The sequence below is a fragment of the Camelina sativa genome, chromosome 5, assembly GCF_000633955.1.
Source record: "Camelina sativa cultivar DH55 chromosome 5, Cs, whole genome shotgun sequence".
In the NCBI taxonomy this organism is placed as follows: Eukaryota; Viridiplantae; Streptophyta; class Magnoliopsida; order Brassicales; family Brassicaceae; genus Camelina; species Camelina sativa.
The window spans coordinates 4,047,158-4,069,036 of NC_025689.1; the positions used below are offsets into that span (position 1 = coordinate 4,047,158).

Here is a 21,879-nt window from a genome sequence, read left to right on the forward strand (position 1 = left end):
ATCGTTATGGCCTTGAGAATCACCACCACTGGAACCGCCCCATTAAAAAGATTTGAATATGGTTTGACTAAATTGTGATTAGTTTGTTAGGAGATGTTTAATTGTGGTTAAGTAGACGTGCGTTAATTAATTTAATTAGAGACACCGCAAGTCAGACTGACTGACATGTCGCAGCTTATATATGGATCGAGACGCTAATCATAGAATCATTTGTACATTTAATAAACTACATAAGCCTTTCTTGAAGGAGAACTTTGACACTTTTACCAGAAAAAAGGAATTTTGACACTGAATAACATAATCTGATACTAGTATAATATTCGATGACATATACGTTTATCATTGAATCATTGAAGAAACAAAATAAATACGTTATCGTTTTCATTTCTTTTGTCAACGATATATACGCATTATATGAGAGACATGAATCGACCCACTTATGTTTATGGTTGGAGCGAATCTCTCAATTAGAGATTTGGCCCTAAAAAAGTCAGCTCAACCAAAGGGAATGGAACTCTCACTCTGCATAACTTGTAAATATCTTAATAATTGACTTTTTAAGTTACCATTTTGTTTTATAGCCAGCATGGAACTACCTACTATCCAACGTATATCTGCCAATAGTATGCTCCACCATACAAAATAATTAAATAACGTTTAGTCTAAATGCATGCATATCCATAATTTTATATATATTTTTACGACGGTTATCTATATGTCACAACTTGAAGGCTAAAATATAGAAAAAATTATGAATGCGCAAAAGTACAGGCAAAATAGTTCGAAGAGACAAAGTGTTTTTGTAAGGTTTTTATTAGGTTTTAAACTGTAACCGTATTTGTAGCAATGTTTTATATAAACTCTTTTAAAATGTAATAAATTTATATAAAATACTATAAGCACTGGATTCCATTGTATCATCTGTAAGTCGATTGGTATGTCCATTGCCAAAAATTCAGCTATGTTGTTCTAGGCCTCTTGTTATTGGTTAGATTTTATTTGGTTTGTGAATTTTGTACAATTACATGACGACATACGTATTTCATGCCGAAATAAACAATGTTTCCGTTGAAGTACCGTAAACCAAACATGGATGGACCCCCAGAAGGCCCAATGAATACTATAGTAGAGAGGCTTCATGAGTGATGTGGGTTGAAGTTCTTAATGACTTTAACGGCCATATATGTTTCGACCCCACTTGTGTTTTTCTTTGGGCATCACTCCTGAACATTCACTTCACTATTCGTTAGAAGCTATGAATAATTGAATATTACGAATCTTATTAACAACGAATATTGTGTGAAGTTTATTTGTTCGGGTAAGGGATTTATAAACCCCCACTAAAACACTACTCTTATAAGAATGTAGCCATTATAACCGATACCGTTGCTGATAGATTTTACTGTTAAGACTAGGTTCATATGTAGTCTAGTGACTTTTCATAGTGTTTTTGTTGTATTATAATTTAAATTCGTATTTAAAAAAAAAAAAATTCCAAACTGTTTAGAAGTTTAGACCACGAATACGAAGATGCGATCATGAAAATTGATTCCCAAAAAGGAAAGTGCTTTTGTCAGACACAGAGAATCTTGTACCAACGACTAATAATAATGTAATGTTTGTTAATTATATTATGTCAAATGAATGATAGAGTCTCTCCATGCATACATGTCTTATTAAGTCGCACCCAATTTTATACTTTCGGAGACACTGAAATAAAAGTCTACTAAATAAAACTAAAAGTCCCTTATCCAAACACATAGGTGCACAGATACATACATATAGACGCACACATAATCTTAGCTGTTGTTTAAAGCGCAGCCCACGGTTTGTAATTGTGGGCATGTGAGCATTTTATCATCTTCCTCGACAATTTTCCTCTCTCGCACCAACCATTTTGCTTTCGTTTATTGAAAATATTCAAATTCCTAAAACTTTGTAGCTTATACGAAACATTATAGTATTGTATATCATATGTTTGGTTTGTTGCAGAACTGAAGTAGTAATTAAAAGCATTTAAATTATTTCCCCTCTGTTATGGTCATCATTTTAAATTAAGCATCTGTAAATTGTTGGAATACAAAAGCTCAACAATATCTCTTTAATGTTATCAAATGTTCAACTCATTGGTATACAAAATTTCACGTGAATGATGAGATTGGAATAATCAAGCTATATTGATTGGTATATACTAATAAAGTGGATAGATGCAAGGAAAATGAATGTATGGCGCAACTAGTTGGGTTCTGCTGAGACATAAAAAGGTGAGAGTTCCAAGGCAATTGGGTTGAGATCTCAGAAACCACAACACAAAAAGCTTTGGTTCTTTTGCTGTCTTTGCTTCCTTCTTCGCCACCTCATCTCTCCCATGCAATATTCCTGTTTTTCTTATAGAAAAAATCCTTTAATAGTATTTCATAGTTTTGTTGATGACAAACAACAAATTAAAAGTAAATACCAAGAAGACGAATCTTAGTTAGTATAAATGCAAGCTTTCTAAGTAATTTTGGTATGATGATATTTCTACAAGCTATGTTTTATATTGTATGCTACCATTCGTTGACACACTTTTATTGTAAATTAAACTGTCGTCAACAATTTATTTTAAACAAAAATTTCAAGAGACTTATTACCTCTTCTAATGTTTAAAAAATCATGTTGTATAAGTAAAGTTTTTCTTTTTCTTTTTCTTTCTTAAATACTCCGTATATAAGTTGAATTAGATGATGAGTTTCATTTTTAAATTTTTATTCTCTAATTTCTTAAAGTCGAAGCATACATAAATATCTACAATATAAATACTTTTAAAAACAGAAACTACTCTTAATATGTTAATATATGTATTTACTTGTTCCATTGACATATGAGTATATTTTTAATACAGTATAAGATAGTTCTTAATAAGTTCAAAGGTGTATAGTATCCAAAATGTAGAATAACTATCGGACGAAGTATTTGACTGAAGACAAGTCGTCTTCCAAGAATGGTGTTAAGTGGACTAAATGAACACATATATCTATGTCTGTGTTAAATGAAAGCAGAAAAATAATAACTGTCTCTGTATCTGTATTTCTGTCCCTCCAGTGGCTGCAGCAGGCATGGATCTGCAACACTCTCCGAGTGCGCAAATCAATTTTTTTCTTCTCCAAAATTTTTTTTTAAAAATCATATTAAAAAAATGATTGTATATCATACTTTTAAATGTTGTTGTATATTAGATTTCTTTTTTACTTGATTACCACTCCTCTATCTATAAGGAAAACTGTTTTTTGAAAAGAGTGGTCAGTTTATAGCATTCTGACTTGACAAATTTAAGATGTTTCTGAAACACCAATGTAGCTGTGCTATATAACGCTGCTGCTGTACAAGTATGTCCGCAACCGGCTAAGCACATTTCAAGGAGGTCAAAGCAAATCCATTCAAGTTTGGTTTAAAGCTAGATTCTACTGAATGATTTATTTTCAAACTGTTCTAAAGATTTTTACCACATAAACTTTGTAAAACGTTTATTTTTCTTTTGAATATAATTTAATATTAAATTTAAAAAAAAATATAACGCTGCTGTGAAGTTTTCTTAAAAAAAAAATTCATGGCCAGATAAAACGTTTGTAATTTAATCAACTCATACAATCTTGATAGATTTACTTCTCTAGTCAATAAGAATTGATGTGATGGTGATTAGTGAGCTTAGTAGAATCATTTATTAATGCTTGTTGATTGCTTAAATTGCGAGAGAGTTTAACAAAATTGGGTAATGAATGCCACATACTGAAATTAGTTAATGATTAATGTTACATTCTCTACAATTATGCCTAATTAGTCACCGTTACGCAATGATTTGATCTTGTTCTTGCCACATTAACCCTTATTAATGCGTTCAATTCTTGAACTCAACCATTTTCTTCGTTACTTTGTCTTCTGTTTGTTCACTTGTTCTTGTTAATCTTTTTAATTGTCCATCTCTTGCGCCTTTTCGTTCATACTCTTAAATTGCTTATAATACGTAAAAACGATTTTTCTTTTTCATCTTAGATATATAATTCAGTTCTTATTTCTCTGATGTTGCAATTCCTAACCTTTATGAATTTGATTTTACATATACTTACCGTGCAATTGGGATTATCAAATTAAAAACTGAACTATCAAAACTTCTCACGTATTCATTCAGTTCATTTTCGTTATTTTGCATATACCTACCGTGTTTTCAACATGCGAGTATTTCTCACAGTTAACCAAGCAAGAACTCGAGCAGAATCAAAAAACCAACTTCAACATATTATTGTTATACACATATGATATACTAGTTATTCCCCAAAAATGGCATAATTTTTTAATAGTATCTTGATTTCATTCCGATGTGTTACAACATAAACGAATCAGACTTAATAAAATAATAAAAACAAAAAAAAATAAATAATAACAACAAAAAAATTTGGTAAAAAAACAAATGAGCAAGTGAAAAAAAGAAAGAAAGAAGTGAGTGTGAAGAGAGTGCAAGTATATATAAAAGAAGCACCGCCCTAATCGACCATTCACAACAATGACATTCAAACACTCTTCAGTCTCCCTTTCTTCTTGATTCGTCCTCTCCAAATTTTCCCAATTTCTTTAATCTCTCTCTTTCTCTCTCTACTTCTTCTTCTTCTTCCTCATCTATGGACCCTTTAGCTTCCAAACAACACCACCACCATCTTGACGATAATAACCAAACCCTAACCCACAATAATCCTCATCAATCCGATTCAGCTACCACCACCACCGACTCAACCTCCTCCGCTCAACGCAAACGCAAAGGCAAAGGTGGTCCTGACAATTCCAAGTTCCGTTACCGTGGCGTCCGACAAAGAAGCTGGGGCAAATGGGTCGCCGAGATCCGAGAGCCACGTAAGCGCACTCGTAAGTGGCTTGGTACTTTCGCCACCGCCGAAGACGCCGCACGTGCCTACGACCGAGCCGCCGTTTACCTCTACGGTTCACGTGCTCAGCTCAACTTAACCCCTTCTTCTCCTTCCTCCGTCTCTTCCTCTTCATCCTCCGTCTCCGCCGCTTCGTCTTCTCCTTCCTCTTCCTCTTCCTCTACTCAAACCCTAAGACCTCTCCTCCCTCGTCCCACCCCCGCCACCGTCGGAGGAGGAGCCACCTTTGGTCCGTACGGTATCCCTTTTAACAACAACATCTTCCTTAATAGTGGGACCTCCATGTTATGCCCTAGTTATGGTCTTCTCCCTCACCAACAACAACAACAACAAAATCAGATGGTGCAAGTGGGACAATTCCAACACCAACAGTATCAGAATCTTCACTCCGGTAATAGTAGTAACAAGATCTATGACATCGAGCTAACAGATGTTCCTGTAGCTAATTCAACTTCGTCCCATCATGAGGTGGCGCTAGGGCAGGAACAACAACAAGGCGGAAGTGGGTGTAATAACAATAACAATAATAATTCGATGGAGGGTTTGAACTCTCTGGCTGGTTCCACGGGTTCGAATCTTTCAATGTCTCATCCACCGCCGGTGGTTGATCCGGTGTGTTCTATGGGTCTAGATCCTGGTTATATGGTAGGAGATGGATCTTCAACGATTTGGCCTTTTGGCGGAGAAGACGAATATAGTCATTGGGGGAGTATTTGGGATTTTATTGATCCTATCTTGGGAGAATTCTATTAATTTGTTTTTGTGGAAGATCATATTATATACGATGAGGTTCCCCGTAAGGTCAGCCAAGAGCATTTGGAGATTCATTGTTCTGAGGAATCAAAGAGATTTTTATGAGGAGGAGCTTTGCATGCAAGATTTTGGAGGATTTTTTTTTACCTATAGAGATAAATAAGAGGGTATTTTATTCTTTTTTTTCGAAGATTTTTTATTTTCGGGGAATTCGTAAAAGAGATTTACGGTTCCAATAAAGTATATATATGTGGAAGAGAGGGAGACGGTGGGAAAGTTGTATTGGAATTTATTGGTTCAACATTTTCCTTCGGAGTGCCTTCTTTAGGATATGATAATTTCGATTTGGTTGTTAAGCTTCAGAGGTTATATATGTATAATTTTGTTTTTTAATCTCTGAGATTATTTATACTTATCGTATATTCAAGTTTGAATTATGTAGGAGTTTATCACGATATGAGATTATACGTTTTCAAGAAGTGTTCCATCACTACATGCATATATGTCGTTGAGAACTTAGAAGATTATTTATGTTTTTATGAGACCAACACTTGGTGGTATAGGCGATTACAAGTTTATAACTAATCGTTGGCGTTTTTGATTCCAATGGTTTGAGTTTTGAACGAACCTCTATCATCAGTTGATCATTCTTAAAAGTATTTGGACATGATTTTGTCCAAATTTAAACTTTCAACAACTGCTTGTTTTTGAATAATTTACATATTCTTTACCTTCAACAAATAAATGATTTTTGTTGTTGTTTCTGACTAACAATGATTAATTATGCAAAAAATTGAACGCAAAGTAATGCATGAAAACAAGGATAAATTAAATATTTACTACTCCCTGTCTCACAAAGATTGAAGTTTTAGAGAATTTTTTTTATCCCCAAAAATTGATGTTTTGAATATTTTTAATAAATTTTTGTTTTAATGATTACTGATGTTGTAGGGTGTAGAGAATGTAAAAGTGGGAAGGTGAAAAAGTGAAAAAGTATTAGAAAAATAAATTATGAGATTGTCATAAATAAAATAAAAAAATCATCAGAAAAATAATAAATTATAAATTAATCATATATATTCCCTTTGTCCTAATATGTGTGTAAAATTCTAAACTTCAGTCTTTGTGAGACAGAAAGAGTATAACTTTATCTTTCTATTACTTGAGTATCACTCATTAAATTATTCATTTGCATTGCATGGAGAAAGATTTGTCAATAAATTTCATCTGGCATTCTCCATAGTCCATACCATGACCAAAAATTGCAAACCTGATTTTGTTAAATTGCAAACGTTTTTTTTTGGAAAAGAAAAATAAACAACTTTGATTGGCCAAAACTGATTACCATTTTCTTTTAAATCGTTGTTACGAAACAAAGCAAATATCTAAACTTTACAATATCTTTAAGGCCGAGAATATATATAAGGCCCAACTAATTAATATGGGTTCAGCAAAAGGCCCATCACCTCTACATTAGGGTTTCCAGGGGTATATATTCACAGTTACGCACCATTTCCTCTTCTCTTGTTACCGTCGCCGTGAAATCGCCGATTTAGGGTTTTTTGAGAAAAAGAGTTTTCTCCGCCATGAGAGCCAAGGTATATCCATCAATCTTTTGCAATCTTCTTCACCAATACATTTTGTCTTATTGTTCTGTTACGTCTCATATTTGTTGCGGCTGATTAAAGTTCTGTTTTGTCGTGGTTGCGTAGTGGAAGAAGAAGCGTATGAGGAGGCTTAAGAGGAAGAGACGAAAGATGAGACAGCGATCTAAGTAGAGAGAGAGAGAGAGGAGACTCATCTTGAAGACTTCGGTTTTTCAATATCTGCTTCCCCCTGTTTCTGTCTTTTTCGCTTATATCTTAAGTACTGTTGTCTGAACTCGTTTCAAGTTTTTAAGTTGTTCTTGGCTTCGTTTTTTGTTGGATTGTATGGATCCTCAAGTAATGTTAAACCTTGATCTTTCTAATCAGTTTCTTTATCGATGATGTTATTATGATTTGCTAAGCTTCGTAGTGATTCAGATTTAGGTTATATAACTTATGGAACAATTCAGTTTAAGGTTATACAAATCTTGATTGGTAATATACAAATCTTAATGTTATGATATGCTAAGAAGCTTCGTAGTGATTCAGATTTAGGTTATATAACTTGTGGAACAATTCAGAGTAAAGTTATACAAATCTTGATTGGTTTAGTAGGGAACAATTTCAACCAAATTGCTGACAAAATCTTTAGTAATAAGGAATGGGTTGTACTATTGTGTATGTATTGTGAAAATGTATTCATTGTTGTGAGTAGTGAGAAGAGAGAAACCATCTCTGTCTTTTGCTTCTGATTCTACAAACTGAAGAAGTAGATGATGAAGAAGAAGAAGATGTGATTCGGTTTAACGCACCGCACAGAGATTGCTTCAAATCTTTAGCTGATGCAGCTACGTTCGTTGTCTCTTTGCATTTGCTATCTTTTAGGATAAAATTGATTCTCATTCTTCCTCCGACAATGATAATCTCAGCTTTGATTGTTTCGAGTTGAAGCTTTGTGAGAACCATAATGATCTCTGAGATTGCCTCGGGTTGATCTTCGCAGCAAAACGAAGCTTTGAAGATGATTGTTTCTGTGTTTGATTCGAAGTCAGAGATGGTTTCTGGCTGCACGGTCACTTCATCTGCTTCTGTTGGAACATCTTGGAAGTTTGGTGATTCTGCTGCTTGTTGTTTGAGTTCTTTCACTTGCTCTATCACTGTTGCTAACAGAGCTGCTTTGTCCAACTGTAGAGTCATGTCAAAACCGGTTTACTTAAATTGATACTCTGAACCAAGCCAGATAATAAACCGGTCATGTCAATCTGATTATGTTTAAAACTGTAACAGAACCGAACCAGATTAAACTGAAAACATTTCAATAGTCTGAACCAGAGTATATTTACCTTGTCTGAATTGGGGACAAGTTTGCGGAGAGCGGTGAGGTGAGAATTAATGCGGTCACGGCGTCTTTTCTCAGCAAGACGGTGGCTTCTTGAAAGTGACTCAGCTTTATCGATCCCACCGACACAATCATCGGCAGGGAAATAGCCGGAGGAAGAAGAAGAGAAGCCAAGATTAAAGCGGCTCCAATCAGAATCAGAGGAATCAGATTGTAATGACCATGAGACCATATATGGAGTTGTTGAGTCAGACCACTTGGCTGAGTCGTATGAATTCTCCATCGTCACTAGAAAAAACCAATAAAAGAAAGAATTGTTTTATTATTACTTGTTGTTACTTTCTTTAATGAATGTAATAATATATCTCTCTCTTTTTTTTTTTTCTTTTTTTAGTTGCAGAATCTGAAACTGAAGAGTTGAAACTGAGGAAGTGTGTGAGATAGAGAGAGGTCGAAGTTTTGGGTGTTGCATCTAAATAATGAAGGAGAAATTTAAGGTTGATGGTGATTGGTGTGATACTCTTTGTAGACTTTTTTTGTTTCCTTTTTTTTTTTTCTTCTCTATATGAATTTTTAAAGTTTGCATAAACGTGCAGAGCCGCAAATTTTGTGTTGAATTTTCGTTCACAACTTAAGGGTCATCATATATGTGGGGGTTGTAAAAAATACGAGGTAGTAAAACTGTAAATAATTTAGAAGTGTGTCGTCGTATAGAATAACTTACTATTGTATTTGAGAGTATTTTTCAAAAAAATATACGATAAATGATCTCTACTTTCATTTTTTTGTTTGTTTCTCATGTAGTAATTTTTTTGCAAGTACAATAGTCAAAAACTTAATGACTTCACTCAAACTTTTGGATTCTGCATTCTTTGACTTCCCGTATCCGTTTACCATTTCCTATTTGATTCTCACAATCGTCTTTGAATTGTGTCCACAAACTTTACAAAGCTATAGTATGGAATAAGAGGAAAGCAGTTCGAACAATGTAAGAATTTTGTTTGCATATAAATGTATATACAAGTTCATTTTTGTGTGTGTGTGTGGATAAGTGAACATACAAGTTGTTTTCGAGATCTAATTTAAGAAAGGGAATTGTAGTTTGAAAGTTAAGTCGTTCAAATCAAATAGGTATATCGAACCCACTTTAATCATATGGAAAAAGACCAACTGGTTATAAAGTCGAAAAAATAATAATTTGAATCTATATAGTATGAAATAGTAGTAAATTTGGATTTGACAACGATTATTATTGTCAATAACAATCATTGGAAGGAAATGCTTTTACCTTTAACTTTCCTATTAGTAAAAAAAGATTTCACCGGATCGGGTCGATGGTAATGATATCATCACTCACAGTCACATCTCTCATGTTCCAATCATTTTCTCAACATGTTTTTTCCTCATGATTATAGTTTCTCACCAGGGTTTTTTTGGATAGGAGCATATAATAATTTGTCCGTCACATCCACAATTTTTTTCTACACGTTCTCAATGCCATCCTTCGCGATATCCACTTTTGCCTTCACTTGCCTACTCGAAACATGGTATACGAGTGTATGGTTTATATTTTGTGTCAATATCTCGAAATTACTATATATATAGACTTCATTGTGTTTGTTCGTTGTCAATCGTTATATATAAATAAAATGAAACAGATCATGAATGGCTACAATACATGGAGGTCGACGAGAGACAGAAAACCAAATCAAAGATAGTTTGTTAACAAATTTAGTCTAATATTCTGATGGATATCATTTGTTCATTATTTTATACGTTTTAAGAACGTGAATATACTATTTGTAATTTATCAATCAAATAATTAAATACTATTATAGGTTTGAAAAGAGATTTATCTTTTCTGTTTGCATCAGTTTTTTGGGAGCTTAATTAACATACAATACCCTATTTCTTTCACACGATTTAGAAAAAAAATCCCCTACATACCGTAATTTTTCACTATGTTTGTGTATGTTGTACGAGAGAGTTTAAGTTATATTTGAAAACGAAAAAAAAAAAAAAAAACTTTATGTGAATCGACAGAGAAAACAAGCTTTAACTTAGATTTTGGTGGCGCTTCTTGTCACATATACTCACATGCGGAAGAGAGAGGCCTTTATTCAATGATCAAAATATATGTGGTTGCCACAGGCATAGCAACTAAAACGATTTTTTGTTTTTCAAGTTTTTTAATTGCATATATCCATAAAATTTGCGTAAATCAAGATATGTAGGGCCAAAAGTAACAACACTTCAAATCAAAAGTTTCATACCACACATTGGACTAAAATAATTCTCAAGATTTCAAAAGATTCGAGTATATCAAACCATTGACATTGTACTTCTTATCAACCCACTAATAACACTCTAGTAATAATGTGGGTTGAATTTTATCAATCAAATTGATAGTATTTGAACCGTTAAGAAAGTAAAAAATCTGAAAGGGAAATACATTCTAGTTGTTTACAAAACAATGTTTTTATTTTATTTTTATTAATCTACAAATTATATGAGTCGAATCTTGTTGCTATTTTAAAACATATGTAATGGCTAGTCATGATTAATAATGTTTGATACCAATCTCAAAAAGTGCAATTTATCTTCTTACTCACCAAAGTATCTCAAGACTACTAACTACTGACAAAAGGTGAAAGAGGTGTTTTCTGAATGTGTGTACTAAAGAAAAAGCAAAGTTTTTACATGTCACAAATCACAACTTCTACGTCAAAGTTTTAATCAGAAACAAAAACTATAAGGAGAGGATCAAAGGTATAACCTAGCTTGTCTTGTGAGTTTTAAAAGCTAGTATAAGCAGATTTTGAAGGTTTTAAGATTGTCATTTAGCACCGTGGAAAATGGGTCGAATTGCAGTTTTGAAGTCCTCGCAAAACCGTTGTTCAGAGAACCTTGTCGCTCGTTTTCTAGCAGATTCAGCCATCTTAAGCCTCTCTGTTTCTTTCATCTTCACAACCTCAAGGATCGCTTCGGCGTATTCCTCCACAGTCTCAGCAAGAAACCCGGTTCTTTGTCCGTCTTCTTCCAACACAATGTCCATTTTAGGTCCAGCTGAGTTGTGAGCTGCACCAAAATTAACAAAACAGAGGGAGCCATTATAAGAAACTGCGAGAGTAACTGAATTTTGTGAGATAAAATCACATATACAAGCCTTTTTAAGTCTTACCTATTGGGATCGCACCAGCAGCCATGTACTCAACAACGCTAATACCAAAGTGTTCATCTATCATCCCATGCATTCCTGCAACTGCATTTCCTAGTAGTTCCACTAGTTCACTGCAACCAGAAGCCAACAACTAAGAATCATGGAAGCTATGAGTATTGCAAGACCACTAAGTTTAGAAATAGAGAATGCCGTAAAGAGCTTTGAGCAAAATACCTGTACATGGCATTTTTATAGAATTCCACGTCTTCATCCACTTTTAGTTCAACTGCTCTGTCTTTCAGTTTCTGCAGACGCTCTTCATCTGAACTGTTTCTACAACTTCCCACAAATTGGAGCTTAGGTCGAGGGACGTCTGCATCTAATTTCTCCAAGGCTAGTGCAAAGGCCTCAAGCTGAAGCATATGTGCCTGGTACAAGACTATAATTGAGTAAGCTGGACCACTCTTTCGAGCTTTGGAATGTGAACCATCAAAACAACAGAACCCTACATGTATAAGTCAAATACTGGATCCCTTACCTTCTCAGGACGAAATTGAGCAACGGATATGATTTTAGGAGGATCAGATGATCGTTCAAGAGGAAACACCTGCAATAAACCCAAGATGTCAGCAAACACTGAGTGAGATATAACCAGAAGACAGATAAAAATCATAAGATTCAAGCTGACTAAAGGCTATCACCTGAAGTCCAGAAGTATCACAGGGTGGGTAGACCCGTGTAATCCGTTCTGGAATTCTCCAAAGCACTTCGATATGGGACTTTGTCCACGAAGAGTTGACCATAGCTAGATGAGTACACGAGCCAACCATCCCATACAACCAGCTAAAGGCTTTGTAATAAACTAATTTGCCAGTAGATAACCAATTGCTACACAAAACAAAAAGACAACATTATATCATTAGCCAACAGGACTTACACTAAGCAAAGAAAAAAACACCAAATAAGCAAAGAGAGAGAACCAAAACCACCTCTTAGCAATGGATGCATCATTGTTATACATAGAGTTCCTCTGACGAACACGAGAAATCATATCCAAACTAATAGTTGGATAATGAGTATAGCAAACAACTTTGCAACCAAAGATCCGAGCAAGAGGATATGTAAAAGCATATCCACTAGTGTCAAGGAAATACAAAGGAGTGAACTTGCGTAAAGCTTCCCACGCTAAGTAAACCGAACCAAGACTCTGACCTATCATTGTGAAACGTGGGTAAGTCCTCTCTTCAATCCATTTCCTTTTGCTTAGATGAATCACCTGTGCCACAACAACATCAAAACAACAAAACCCAAAATAAAAAATTGCATCAAAACTAATCCAAACAATGCAAAATTCAAACTTGCCCTCAAATCTTAAGAGGTTCTGTGTCATCAAAACCAATTCAAATTGAATTAAAGATTTAAACTTTAGGAGTTACGAATTATTAAAGGTTTAAACTTTAGGAGTGTTGAATTATTAAAGGTTTAAACTTTAGGAGTAATGGGACCTTAGGAGGAGTTTGAAGGTGAACACCGAATCGATCAACGGCGCGGCGAGCTAAGCTATCAGAAGAAGAGTCGTGATCTCCGGTGAAGATGACGCAGTCAAGATCGGGAGTCTCCTCTTGGATGGCTTTGACTGCACACCAGAGCACTCTCTCGCCGCCGCCGCCGTCGTTCGTGTACGGATGGAAGAATCCCACCGCACGTTTCCTCCTCATTCTTGCATTGATGACGGAAAGAGATAAACTTAGAGATACGGCGAAGAAGATCGTGAGAAGTGTATAGAGAATGAAGCAGATCGCCATGGAAGCAGATCGCTGAGCACAAAAAGAAAAAAAAAGTCGCAATTCCGAAAAAGTTTTGTTTAATTGTGTTTCTGAATATTGTAGAAAACACCCCTAACTATTTTTAAATTACATTTGTTCCCCTTATCTTTTGATTAGTTAAAGATTATGTATTCGCTGTAGCCCTGGGCATTCGGGTTCCCGAACCCGATCGGATTCGGGTTTTCGAGTTTTCGAGTTTTCGGGTTTAGACATATTGAACCCGTTCGGGTTTTCTATACTTTCGGGTTCGGGTTCGGGTAATACCTGTTCGGGTTCAGGTTATTCGGGTATACCCAAACTCAATCGAACCATGAACAAAAAAAAAAAAAAAAAACTAAATTTTATTTTTTTATAAATTTTAGAAAACTTGTATATATATAAATATTTAACATTTCTTTTTTAGATAGAGAAACTGAAGTGGCAAAATAGTTAATGATGTACCTGTAAATGTTCAAGGTTGTGGGTTCAAATTCCCTAAAATACATATTTTTACATTTAATTCGGGTTAGTTCGGGTGGACATTCGGGTATTAAACCCGATAGGGTTTTATACAATACCCGAACCCGAACCGAACCATCCACTTCGGGTCGGGTTCGGGTTTCGGGTCCGGGTAATATGCCGAGGGCTAATTCGCTGTGACAAAGTTCGTAGTTACAAATTCGAAGAAAATATTCAAATTCAACAATGTATATTCAATTTAAGAAGAAAGTTTTTCAACTACATGAGATTTGATGTAAGATATTCAATGTTGGGTTTTGACCACCTAGACACTCTAATCCATCTTTTGGTTGCGATGAGCACAATTGAGACGTCGTTGTCGTGGGAAAGCATTGGAACCATCTGACGCAAGTTTCTAAAACGTCTTGTGTAACGGTAAGGTCCCAACCTTACAACCATCTTCTCAACTGTCTTGGTGGTTTTAAGCACAAGTTCCATGAACGAAGCCACATGCTTTGTCTCTACCTCTCTAGAGTAATAGTCTTCTAAAAGGACCCTCTCTTCCGGGCTTAATTTATCCGGATCCAAACCAAACAACTATATGCATGCAACCAAAAAAAAAAAAAAAAGATTTCATCATATGCAAAAAGATTATCCATAATCTCAAAGTGAGAATGACATGGTTAAATAGATTTTATGAAAAAAAATGAAATACCTCTATGATGGGGTCACATTCCATTGTGCGTAGGGTTAGCTTCTTTAATTCAGGTGAGTGTTGTAGCACTCTTACAATAGCAGAAGTAACATCGTCAGAAGTACCATAATCAGAGATGGTTGTCTTAAGCGTCAAATCTTTAACCTTCAACTTCGGAAAAGAATAACAATGGCGATCGGCAAGAGTTAAAGCCTAACAAAAAAAAATTGGGGATGAAGGACATCAAAAGATGAAAGTGGACAGTGCAACCAACTCATTCTACTTTGGTAAAGTAAGTTGGAGGCAATATAAAATCCATAATCCATATGACACAATTGAATACACGAAAACATATATACCTTAAGAAAGTTTCCACAAAAAGTAAGCTTCTCCACATTCTGCAACTTCTCTAGCATCTTTAGCACAATGGTTTCAATATAATAAACGTTTGAGTGTTCAAGTGAGCCAGAGTCGATGTCTAGTTCAGCTTCGGTTAAAGACGAGACATCAACTAGGCTATATGCAAAACTAGAGATTGTGAACCTCAGTTTGAGGGAATGGATATGTGGTGCCACAATCTTTGCCCTCTGAAGCCAGTGTTCGCTTTCTATTTCCAATGTTTTGAGACGCGGTGAATTGCTGAGATCAAGAACATAAAGGATATCGCAGACATACAACCTTAAGGTTTCGAGATTTGGAGAACCAGATAGAATCTTAGCAAAGGATTCATTGAAAAGATTGCAAGTATGCAATGTCAGGATCTTCAAAGATGTCCAAGACACGGAGCATTCGGGATCCAAATTACCATAGCCTGACGACTTAAGGTAAAGTTGCTTGACAGAGGAATTGGTGTAGAAGGAATCAGGGATATCAGAAAGATAGTGTTCCACCCACAGATTCTCCACGTTTCGAGATATGGCAAACTCGATCCAACTGTAAACGTCAGGAAAATATTCGGAATCTATGGCACAGAGCTGAAACCTAATCATCTTGCGAGCCGTGTAGCGAGCTAGGGTTTTGCCTATGGAATCACGATCCGAACAACAGCCCTTGACGAAAGAGAGGGAAGGTGTGTCGCACCATACATGTCTCCATCTTCTGGACAAGACTGAAGTTCTGATTGCGAATTTGGTCGGGATGAAGGAGAGGATAACTTGGAGGATCTCATCAGGCAAAGAGCTGATTGAGTCGAAATCTTGCTCGTTTGATTTCTCGGCGACGGTGAGCGACATAATGGCTAGGGAGTACGCTTACAGAGGAGGCGGTGGCGCTGTCTCCGCTTCCCATGTTGTCAGCCATCGTAGGTTATCAACTGATAATTTGCAATTTTTAACCCCTAACCTAGGCGTTTGAGTAACTTACAAGTATCCCCAAATTATTAATGGGTTCCAAAAGCCCACATTAAACATTACAAATACCAATACTTACATCTCCGTAATATCGTAGACCATACTGCTAAACTTTGGGCTATTTTTTAATTATAGTGTTAAAATCAATTTAAATTGCTGATTTATGTTCTGAAATTTAAGTTAATTTAACTGGTCACGATAATACAATACTTTTACTCTCTTTTGCCTTAGTTGCCCACATTTTATTTTCCATTTTGGTTATAAGTAAATGCATTAGACAATGTAATGGTATGGCTCATAGTTTAGCAAAATTTGATTGTACTAATACGATTTTTGTTCTGATTATGTAACTCAGCCACCTTGGCTTCTAGAACAGCTATGTATGTATTGACCAATCTCGAATTAATATAAGTTCTATTTGAGGAAAAACAAAAACAAATTTTATGTCAAATGAAATCATAAACCTTCACATATTAAATATATATATATATATATATATATCATCAATTCATATACAAATTATATGTGATAAAATTTTTATATGAATTGTATATATATATATATATATATAATTCATATATCATCAATTCATCTACAAAATATCATCAATTTAGTTGCATTTTTATTATTAATAAAATATTCTATAATTTAAATATAGAAATTTATCCACAACACTTATATCAGATTCATCTATTATTTTAAGACAAACGGTTATGCTAATTAAGAAAAAATAGTGGTATATACTGAAGTTGTTTTTATTACAAAACATTATTTTCAAGAACAAAGTATAAAATTAATTTTAATTAGTTCACAAATATACTACAAATTTTAATTTGCATTGAATATTTTTAAGTATCGAGGGTGTTTTGTACAATTCATAAGAATTTCATAAATATTTTTAAAATATTTTTTCAAAACATAAATTATTAATTGCATGTATATTTTATATATAGTTAATATATATATATATATTAAAATATCGTAGACGAGAAAAGATAGTTGGTATGTGTTGATGCATAAAAGGAACTATTCGGAGTTGATACATTCAGGAGTCCCCGATGAACTTGTTTGGTTTTTTTCCGGATCCCTAAGACATATTGCATAGTTGCTAATGATATAAATATTATTTGTCGATTTAATTATTGTTGGTTTTTTTATATTCTAAGATATATGATTTTAATCTTTTCATTAGCTATCTACAGTGTAACTAACGTGGAAAATATTTTAAGTAACATATTGCCATTCAATTATATAGAAAATAAAGAAAAGAAATTCTCTTAATTGATATAGCAGCTTTATTTAGTATAACAACATGTTGAGTTAGTAATTTAATTTATTTAGAAGAAGACACAAATTCTTCGATATATATGTACTATTTGCGACTAAATTTTATGTTAAATTGTGGTGTACAGGCGTTGAAATAATTTTAAATATTACTGTCATATTTCAATATAATTTTAAATATTACTGTCATATTTCAATATAATTTTAAATATTACTGTCATATTTCAATGTTATTAAAAAAATAAAGAAGAACATCACAATTGTTTCCTAGAAAGCTTCTCTCACAATTGTGCAATTTCGTTTTTTCTAAACGGTTTAATGCGTTATAGAAATCACACAAAAACTAATCTAACCGCAAACCTTGACTGTCCAATAACAATGGCTGACCAAAGTGGCAAGCATGAACATAGAAAATAAATGGAAATTTGTAGAAAAGACTCGACCGGTTGAGCAGTAACCTCAACAATTTTGTACTATTTCTTGATAATTTTGTACAATTTTGAGTATTGTTGCTAAGATCCAATATTTGGTAGTTTTACAATTTATTCAAAAAGAGTTGCAACAATATTATTAATATATTTTGGGTTTAGAAGGCCCAACTGAAGCCCACAAATAAATTCTTGGGATGGGATATATATGTCGATAAAGAAAAAAGCATTCCCCCAAAACAACCGCGGCAAGAAAGAGAAAAAAAAAACATGACGTCCTCATCATCTTGGATTGAAGAAGCGGATGCGTTTCTCCGTGGGGGGGATGGAGTACTGGCGTCAAGTGGATGAATCCGAGGTAATTTTTGATTTCATCTTCTTATTGTTCATAGAGCTAGGTTGATGTCGGAGCTGATGACTATGGTACTATACCCTAGATCTAATCTCACACTCTTCGGTTGCTTCTAGGGTCTGTTATAATTACTATGTAACTGATTTATTATTCGCTGATGGGTCTTATTTAGGGGTTCGATGTCGAGGGTATCTATGCACCACACGGGACCCTTGGACTGAAGGTCGTCAAGTGTGAAGGAAGTATGTTTCAGCATGAATATCGTGTCGACCTCTACTGGCGAGAGGGGCAAAGGCCAAGGGACCAACCCAAAATTCAGAAAATTTCCTTCTAACCAAGGGGACAAAAAAAAAAAAAAATTTAGTGTGAAAAGGGTCCAAAATTTTTGGTTCACCTAGGGTCCAAAAAAATATTGAGACGGCACTCTACGCGGGCTTCATCGTTATAATATCTTGAAGGGGACAAACTTTCATCTCGATCACCTAATCAAATACAACAAGTTGATGAACGCCTTGTCCTCTTACTACATTACTTTGGTGGCTTCTGATCCAGCTAGCGGCTCCGTACTAACCTTCCAAGTTAAAGTTGACGAAAATTGGCTTCACCGTTTAAATTTGACTGTCTCTGTTGCTAGACCTAAAGGTATGACTTGTTGTGCTTTTTTCTTCAAATTTTTAATTTTATTTTTTTCTGTTGTTGTTGATTATAAAATCTCACTTGCTATTTAATAATTTTTTTTTTCTTAGGGACCATGGAGCCGCTCCCGCTTCAAGATGACCTGAGAGCCGACAGAGTGCTTCATGATTTACACGATGACGATGGATTGTCTGCGTGGCCTTCAGAGGATGCTTTCAATGATACAAACCGATTTCACATAGTAAGAACCTTAACGATACAACAACATCTCATCACCTTTGAAATTTATATTAGGTTTTTCGCATGCTCAAATAATTTTGTAGTGTGATTGATGATATGTTTCTATTGCTTTTGCAGATGGAGGAATCAGAGTTGCTAGACACTGACTGGATTCGCCTATATGTGGAACTTTTACTTTGTTCAAAGGATAGGTTGCTCAGAGACAGCGACTTGTCCAAGTTGAAGATTGTGAAAGTGGCGGTAGAAGCTAGTAATGAAGACGTGGAGCCGCAGAGTGAGAGACTCAACGCCGCCAAAAGCGCAACTTTCTACATAACTTTTCGCTTGGGCATTTGGGGGATTAGAGAGCATGTTGAACGAAGAGCTATAGTTAGAAGACTCATCAGGTGAGCGTACAGGAAACTTGATCCTCCTTGATGCTCTGACCCCTTTCAAGAAGGAAAGAAGACATGATGAAACGCTATTGCAACCCTCGTTGGGCTACTCACGTCCCAATGGGCGCTTGTCCCGTTCCCTTTCCCCGTTTGATATATTTCCCTTTTCGCGTTTTAAGCGTTCGCGTTCGGAATGGCAAGATCCATCTGAAAATTAGGATGAGATGATGATAAACTATTAATCTTCTACAATGTCAAGATGTGTGACTAAGTTAATATATGTATAGCACTAGAAATAATATTTCCGGAACCTGTTCCGAAGAAGTCGATCAAAATGCAAATCAAAATTGATTAATTTGAGTTACTTTCTTTCTTGTCTTGAGATTTCGAGTAATTTTTTACGGATATCCGATCCGACACAGAAGAACAACAAAATATACTAAAATTCATGCAAGGGATGATTTAGCTTACGTTGAGGTTTACCAAAAACAGTCTTAAATGTTCAAATTCAACAATGTCGCGTCATATGATTATTTCCAACATATAATCCTAGAGATTAAAGGAATTTTTTCATCTATAGTAATATTAAACATGTTAGTTTTATGTAAAATGTTCACTTAATTAGTCTCTCTGATTCGGCTTTTGTACGTAATATACTAAAATCACCACTTAGACGACTCTCTAATCCATCTTTTGGTTGCGATGAGCACAATTGAGACGTCTTTGTCGTGGGAAAGCATTGGAACCTTCTGACGCAACTCTTTAATACCTCTTTCGCTACGATAAGGTCCCAACCTTACCACCATCTTCTCTAGTGTCTTTGTGGTTTTAAGCACAAGTTCCATGAACAAAGCCACATGCTTTGTCTCTACATCTCTAGACTTAATGTCTCCAAAGACCAACGATTCCGAGCATCGATACGGAATCCAAGTATACGAATCTAAGTAGTTGTCAGCATACCCCTATATACACCATAAAAGATTTCATTATATACAAATTGATTTATCCATATCTCAGATTTCTACAATCTCAAAGTGAGTGAGGAGGATATTAATATGGTTTTTGGATTATTAAAACTCGGCAAAAGAATACCTGTATGGCGTCACAATCCATTGTGCGTAGGGTTAGCTTCTTTAATTCAGGTGAGTGCTGTAGCAATCTTACTATACCAGAAATAACATATTGAGAGATTGTTGTCTTAAGCGTCAAAACTTTAGCCTTCAACTTCGGGGACGGATAACCAAGGAGCTCGGCTCGAGATAAAATCTACCAAAAAGCAAAAGACAGAGATATTGGATATCAAAACTCACATCTCAAGAAAAAAATGTGGATAAAGCACATCACATCAAGACAACATTTATAGAGAATACAAACAACATATATATAGACTTAAATAACTTAAAGCCATCCATGTGATAAAAGTGGAGAGTATGCAACCAACTTGTTACGTAAGTTGGAGGCAATATAAAATCCATCCTTATGACACACTTGAAAACACGAAAACATACCTCAAGAAATCTTTCCCCAAAAGTAAGCTTCTCCACATTCTGCAACTTCTCTAGGGTTTGAAGACAATGATCAACTATTTTAATTGGGTCTGACGACGCATCAGTATCTATTTCAGCTTCTGTTAAAGACGAGACATCAACTAATGTATATGGAAACATAGAGTTTGTTAATCTTAATCTGAGATACTGGAGATGTGGTGCGTCAATCCTTGTCCCCTTAAGCCAATCCTTGCTATCTATTTCTAATGTTTTCAGACGCGGTGATTTGCTGAGATCAAGATGATGGAGTTCATCGCAGTGATACAACCTTAAGGTTTCGAGAAGGGGAGAACCAGAGATAATCTTAGCAAAGGATTTATCCTTAAGGTTGCAAGCATACAATGTCAGGATCTTCAAAGATGTCCAAGACACAGAGCATCTTGGATTGATACAAGCATGTTTTGACTTAACGTAAAGTTGCTTGACAGAGGAATTGTTATAAAAGAAATCAGGCATATCACAAAGACGGTGCTCCAACCACAGATTCTCCACGTTTCGGTACATGGCAAACTTGACCCAACTGCACAAGTAATGATAGTCTAAGCTTCGGATACAGAGCTTAAAGCTCATCATCTTGCGAGCCGTGTAGCGAGATAGGATTTTGTCTACGGAACTAGGGTCCAGATTACAGTTATCGGAGAAGGAGAGGGAAGGTGTGTTGCACCATATATGTCTCCATCTTCTGGACAAGACGGAAGTTGTGATTGCCAACTTGGTCGAGATGAAGGAGAGGATGACTTGGAGGATCTCATCAGGCAAAGAGCTGATTAAGTCTATATCTTTCCTTGGATCTCTTCCTCGTTTAATTTTGCGGCGGCGGTGAGCGAAATAATGTCGTCTAGGGCATCGTACAGAGGAAGTGGTGGCGCTGTCTCCTTTTCCGACGTTGTCAGCCATCGTAAGTTATGAACTCATAATTTTAATTTTCAATTTTATTCCCTAAACCTAGGCGTTAAA

General features: G+C 35.2%; 6 protein-coding genes and 1 long non-coding RNA gene across 7 annotated transcripts; 3 read left to right on the top strand and 4 right to left on the bottom strand.

Annotated features, from left to right (window-relative positions):
• Positions 4,491-6,025, top strand: LOC104785387 (ethylene-responsive transcription factor ABI4). Its single transcript, XM_010510591.2, has one exon. The coding sequence runs from the start codon at positions 4,656-4,658 to the stop codon at positions 5,667-5,669; it is 1,014 nt and encodes a 337-aa protein (XP_010508893.1). The 5' UTR covers positions 4,491-4,655; the 3' UTR covers positions 5,670-6,025.
• On the top strand, positions 7,163-7,668 carry LOC104785388. The gene is made up of 2 exons (XR_767351.1): positions 7,163-7,267; positions 7,382-7,668. It is a non-coding gene; the product is annotated as an uncharacterized LOC104785388 (long non-coding RNA).
• On the bottom strand, positions 7,794-8,995 carry LOC104785389 (transcription factor bHLH51-like). Its single transcript, XM_010510592.2, has 2 exons — positions 8,599-8,995; positions 7,794-8,440 (listed from the first exon to the last, which is right to left on the bottom strand). Exons 1-2 carry the CDS (start codon positions 8,875-8,877, stop codon positions 7,955-7,957), a joined length of 765 nt encoding a protein of 254 aa, XP_010508894.1. The 5' UTR covers positions 8,878-8,995; the 3' UTR covers positions 7,794-7,954.
• Positions 11,248-13,609, bottom strand: LOC104785390 (GDP-Man:Man(3)GlcNAc(2)-PP-Dol alpha-1,2-mannosyltransferase). Its single transcript, XM_010510593.2, has 7 exons — positions 13,260-13,609; positions 12,744-13,030; positions 12,456-12,642; positions 12,293-12,361; positions 11,989-12,182; positions 11,776-11,885; positions 11,248-11,672 (listed from the first exon to the last, which is right to left on the bottom strand). Exons 1-7 carry the CDS (start codon positions 13,557-13,559, stop codon positions 11,431-11,433), a joined length of 1,389 nt encoding a protein of 462 aa, XP_010508895.1. The 5' UTR covers positions 13,560-13,609; the 3' UTR covers positions 11,248-11,430.
• On the bottom strand, positions 14,298-15,944 carry LOC109132808 (putative F-box protein At1g49610). Its single transcript, XM_019245188.1, has 3 exons — positions 15,072-15,944; positions 14,734-14,925; positions 14,298-14,615 (listed from the first exon to the last, which is right to left on the bottom strand). The coding sequence occupies exons 1-3, from the start codon at positions 15,942-15,944 to the stop codon at positions 14,298-14,300; spliced, it is 1,383 nt and encodes a 460-aa protein (XP_019100733.1).
• Positions 18,313-19,391, top strand: LOC109132809 (UPF0725 protein EMB2204-like). Its single transcript, XM_019245189.1, has 3 exons — positions 18,313-18,767; positions 18,872-19,002; positions 19,119-19,391. The coding sequence occupies exons 1-3, from the start codon at positions 18,629-18,631 to the stop codon at positions 19,389-19,391; spliced, it is 543 nt and encodes a 180-aa protein (XP_019100734.1). The 5' UTR covers positions 18,313-18,628.
• LOC104788855 (putative F-box protein At1g49610) lies at positions 19,900-21,819 on the bottom strand. The gene is made up of 3 exons (XM_010514634.2): positions 20,884-21,819; positions 20,468-20,641; positions 19,900-20,337 (listed from the first exon to the last, which is right to left on the bottom strand). The coding sequence occupies exons 1-3, from the start codon at positions 21,817-21,819 to the stop codon at positions 20,038-20,040; spliced, it is 1,410 nt and encodes a 469-aa protein (XP_010512936.1). The 3' UTR covers positions 19,900-20,037.

Excerpts from the sequence above, each read along its gene's own strand:
- LOC104785390 (XM_010510593.2), bottom strand. The coding sequence starts at position 13,559 with ATGGCGATCTGCTTCATTCTCTATACACTTCTCACGATCTTCTTCGCC. Across the intron at positions 13,031-13,259 it reads ACCTTCAAACTCCTCCTAAG|GTGATTCATCTAAGCAAAAG; the intron begins GTCCCATTACTC and ends GTTGTGGCACAG. Across the intron at positions 11,673-11,775 it reads TGCTGGTGCGATCCCAATAG|CTCACAACTCAGCTGGACCT; the intron begins GTAAGACTTAAA and ends ATTTTGGTGCAG.
- LOC109132809 (XM_019245189.1), top strand. The coding sequence starts at position 18,629 with ATGAACGCCTTGTCCTCTTACTACATTACTTTGGTGGCTTCTGATCCA. Across the intron at positions 18,768-18,871 it reads CTCTGTTGCTAGACCTAAAG|GGACCATGGAGCCGCTCCCG; the intron begins GTATGACTTGTT and ends TTTTTTTCTTAG. Across the intron at positions 19,003-19,118 it reads ATACAAACCGATTTCACATA|ATGGAGGAATCAGAGTTGCT; the intron begins GTAAGAACCTTA and ends TTGCTTTTGCAG.
- LOC109132808 (XM_019245188.1), bottom strand. The coding sequence starts at position 15,944 with ATGTCGCTCACCGTCGCCGAGAAATCAAACGAGCAAGATTTCGACTCA. Across the intron at positions 14,926-15,071 it reads TTTGTGGAAACTTTCTTAAG|GCTTTAACTCTTGCCGATCG; the intron begins GTATATATGTTT and ends TTTTTTTGTTAG. Across the intron at positions 14,616-14,733 it reads AATGTGACCCCATCATAGAG|TTGTTTGGTTTGGATCCGGA; the intron begins GTATTTCATTTT and ends GCATGCATATAG.
- LOC104785387 (XM_010510591.2), top strand. The coding sequence starts at position 4,656 with ATGGACCCTTTAGCTTCCAAACAACACCACCACCATCTTGACGATAAT.
- LOC104788855 (XM_010514634.2), bottom strand. The coding sequence starts at position 21,819 with ATGGCTGACAACGTCGGAAAAGGAGACAGCGCCACCACTTCCTCTGTA. Across the intron at positions 20,642-20,883 it reads TTGGGGAAAGATTTCTTGAG|ATTTTATCTCGAGCCGAGCT; the intron begins GTATGTTTTCGT and ends GCTTTTTGGTAG. Across the intron at positions 20,338-20,467 it reads TGGATTGTGACGCCATACAG|GGGTATGCTGACAACTACTT; the intron begins GTATTCTTTTGC and ends TGGTGTATATAG.
- LOC104785389 (XM_010510592.2), bottom strand. The coding sequence starts at position 8,877 with ATGGAGAATTCATACGACTCAGCCAAGTGGTCTGACTCAACAACTCCA. Across the intron at positions 8,441-8,598 it reads TTGTCCCCAATTCAGACAAG|TTGGACAAAGCAGCTCTGTT; the intron begins GTAAATATACTC and ends ATGACTCTACAG.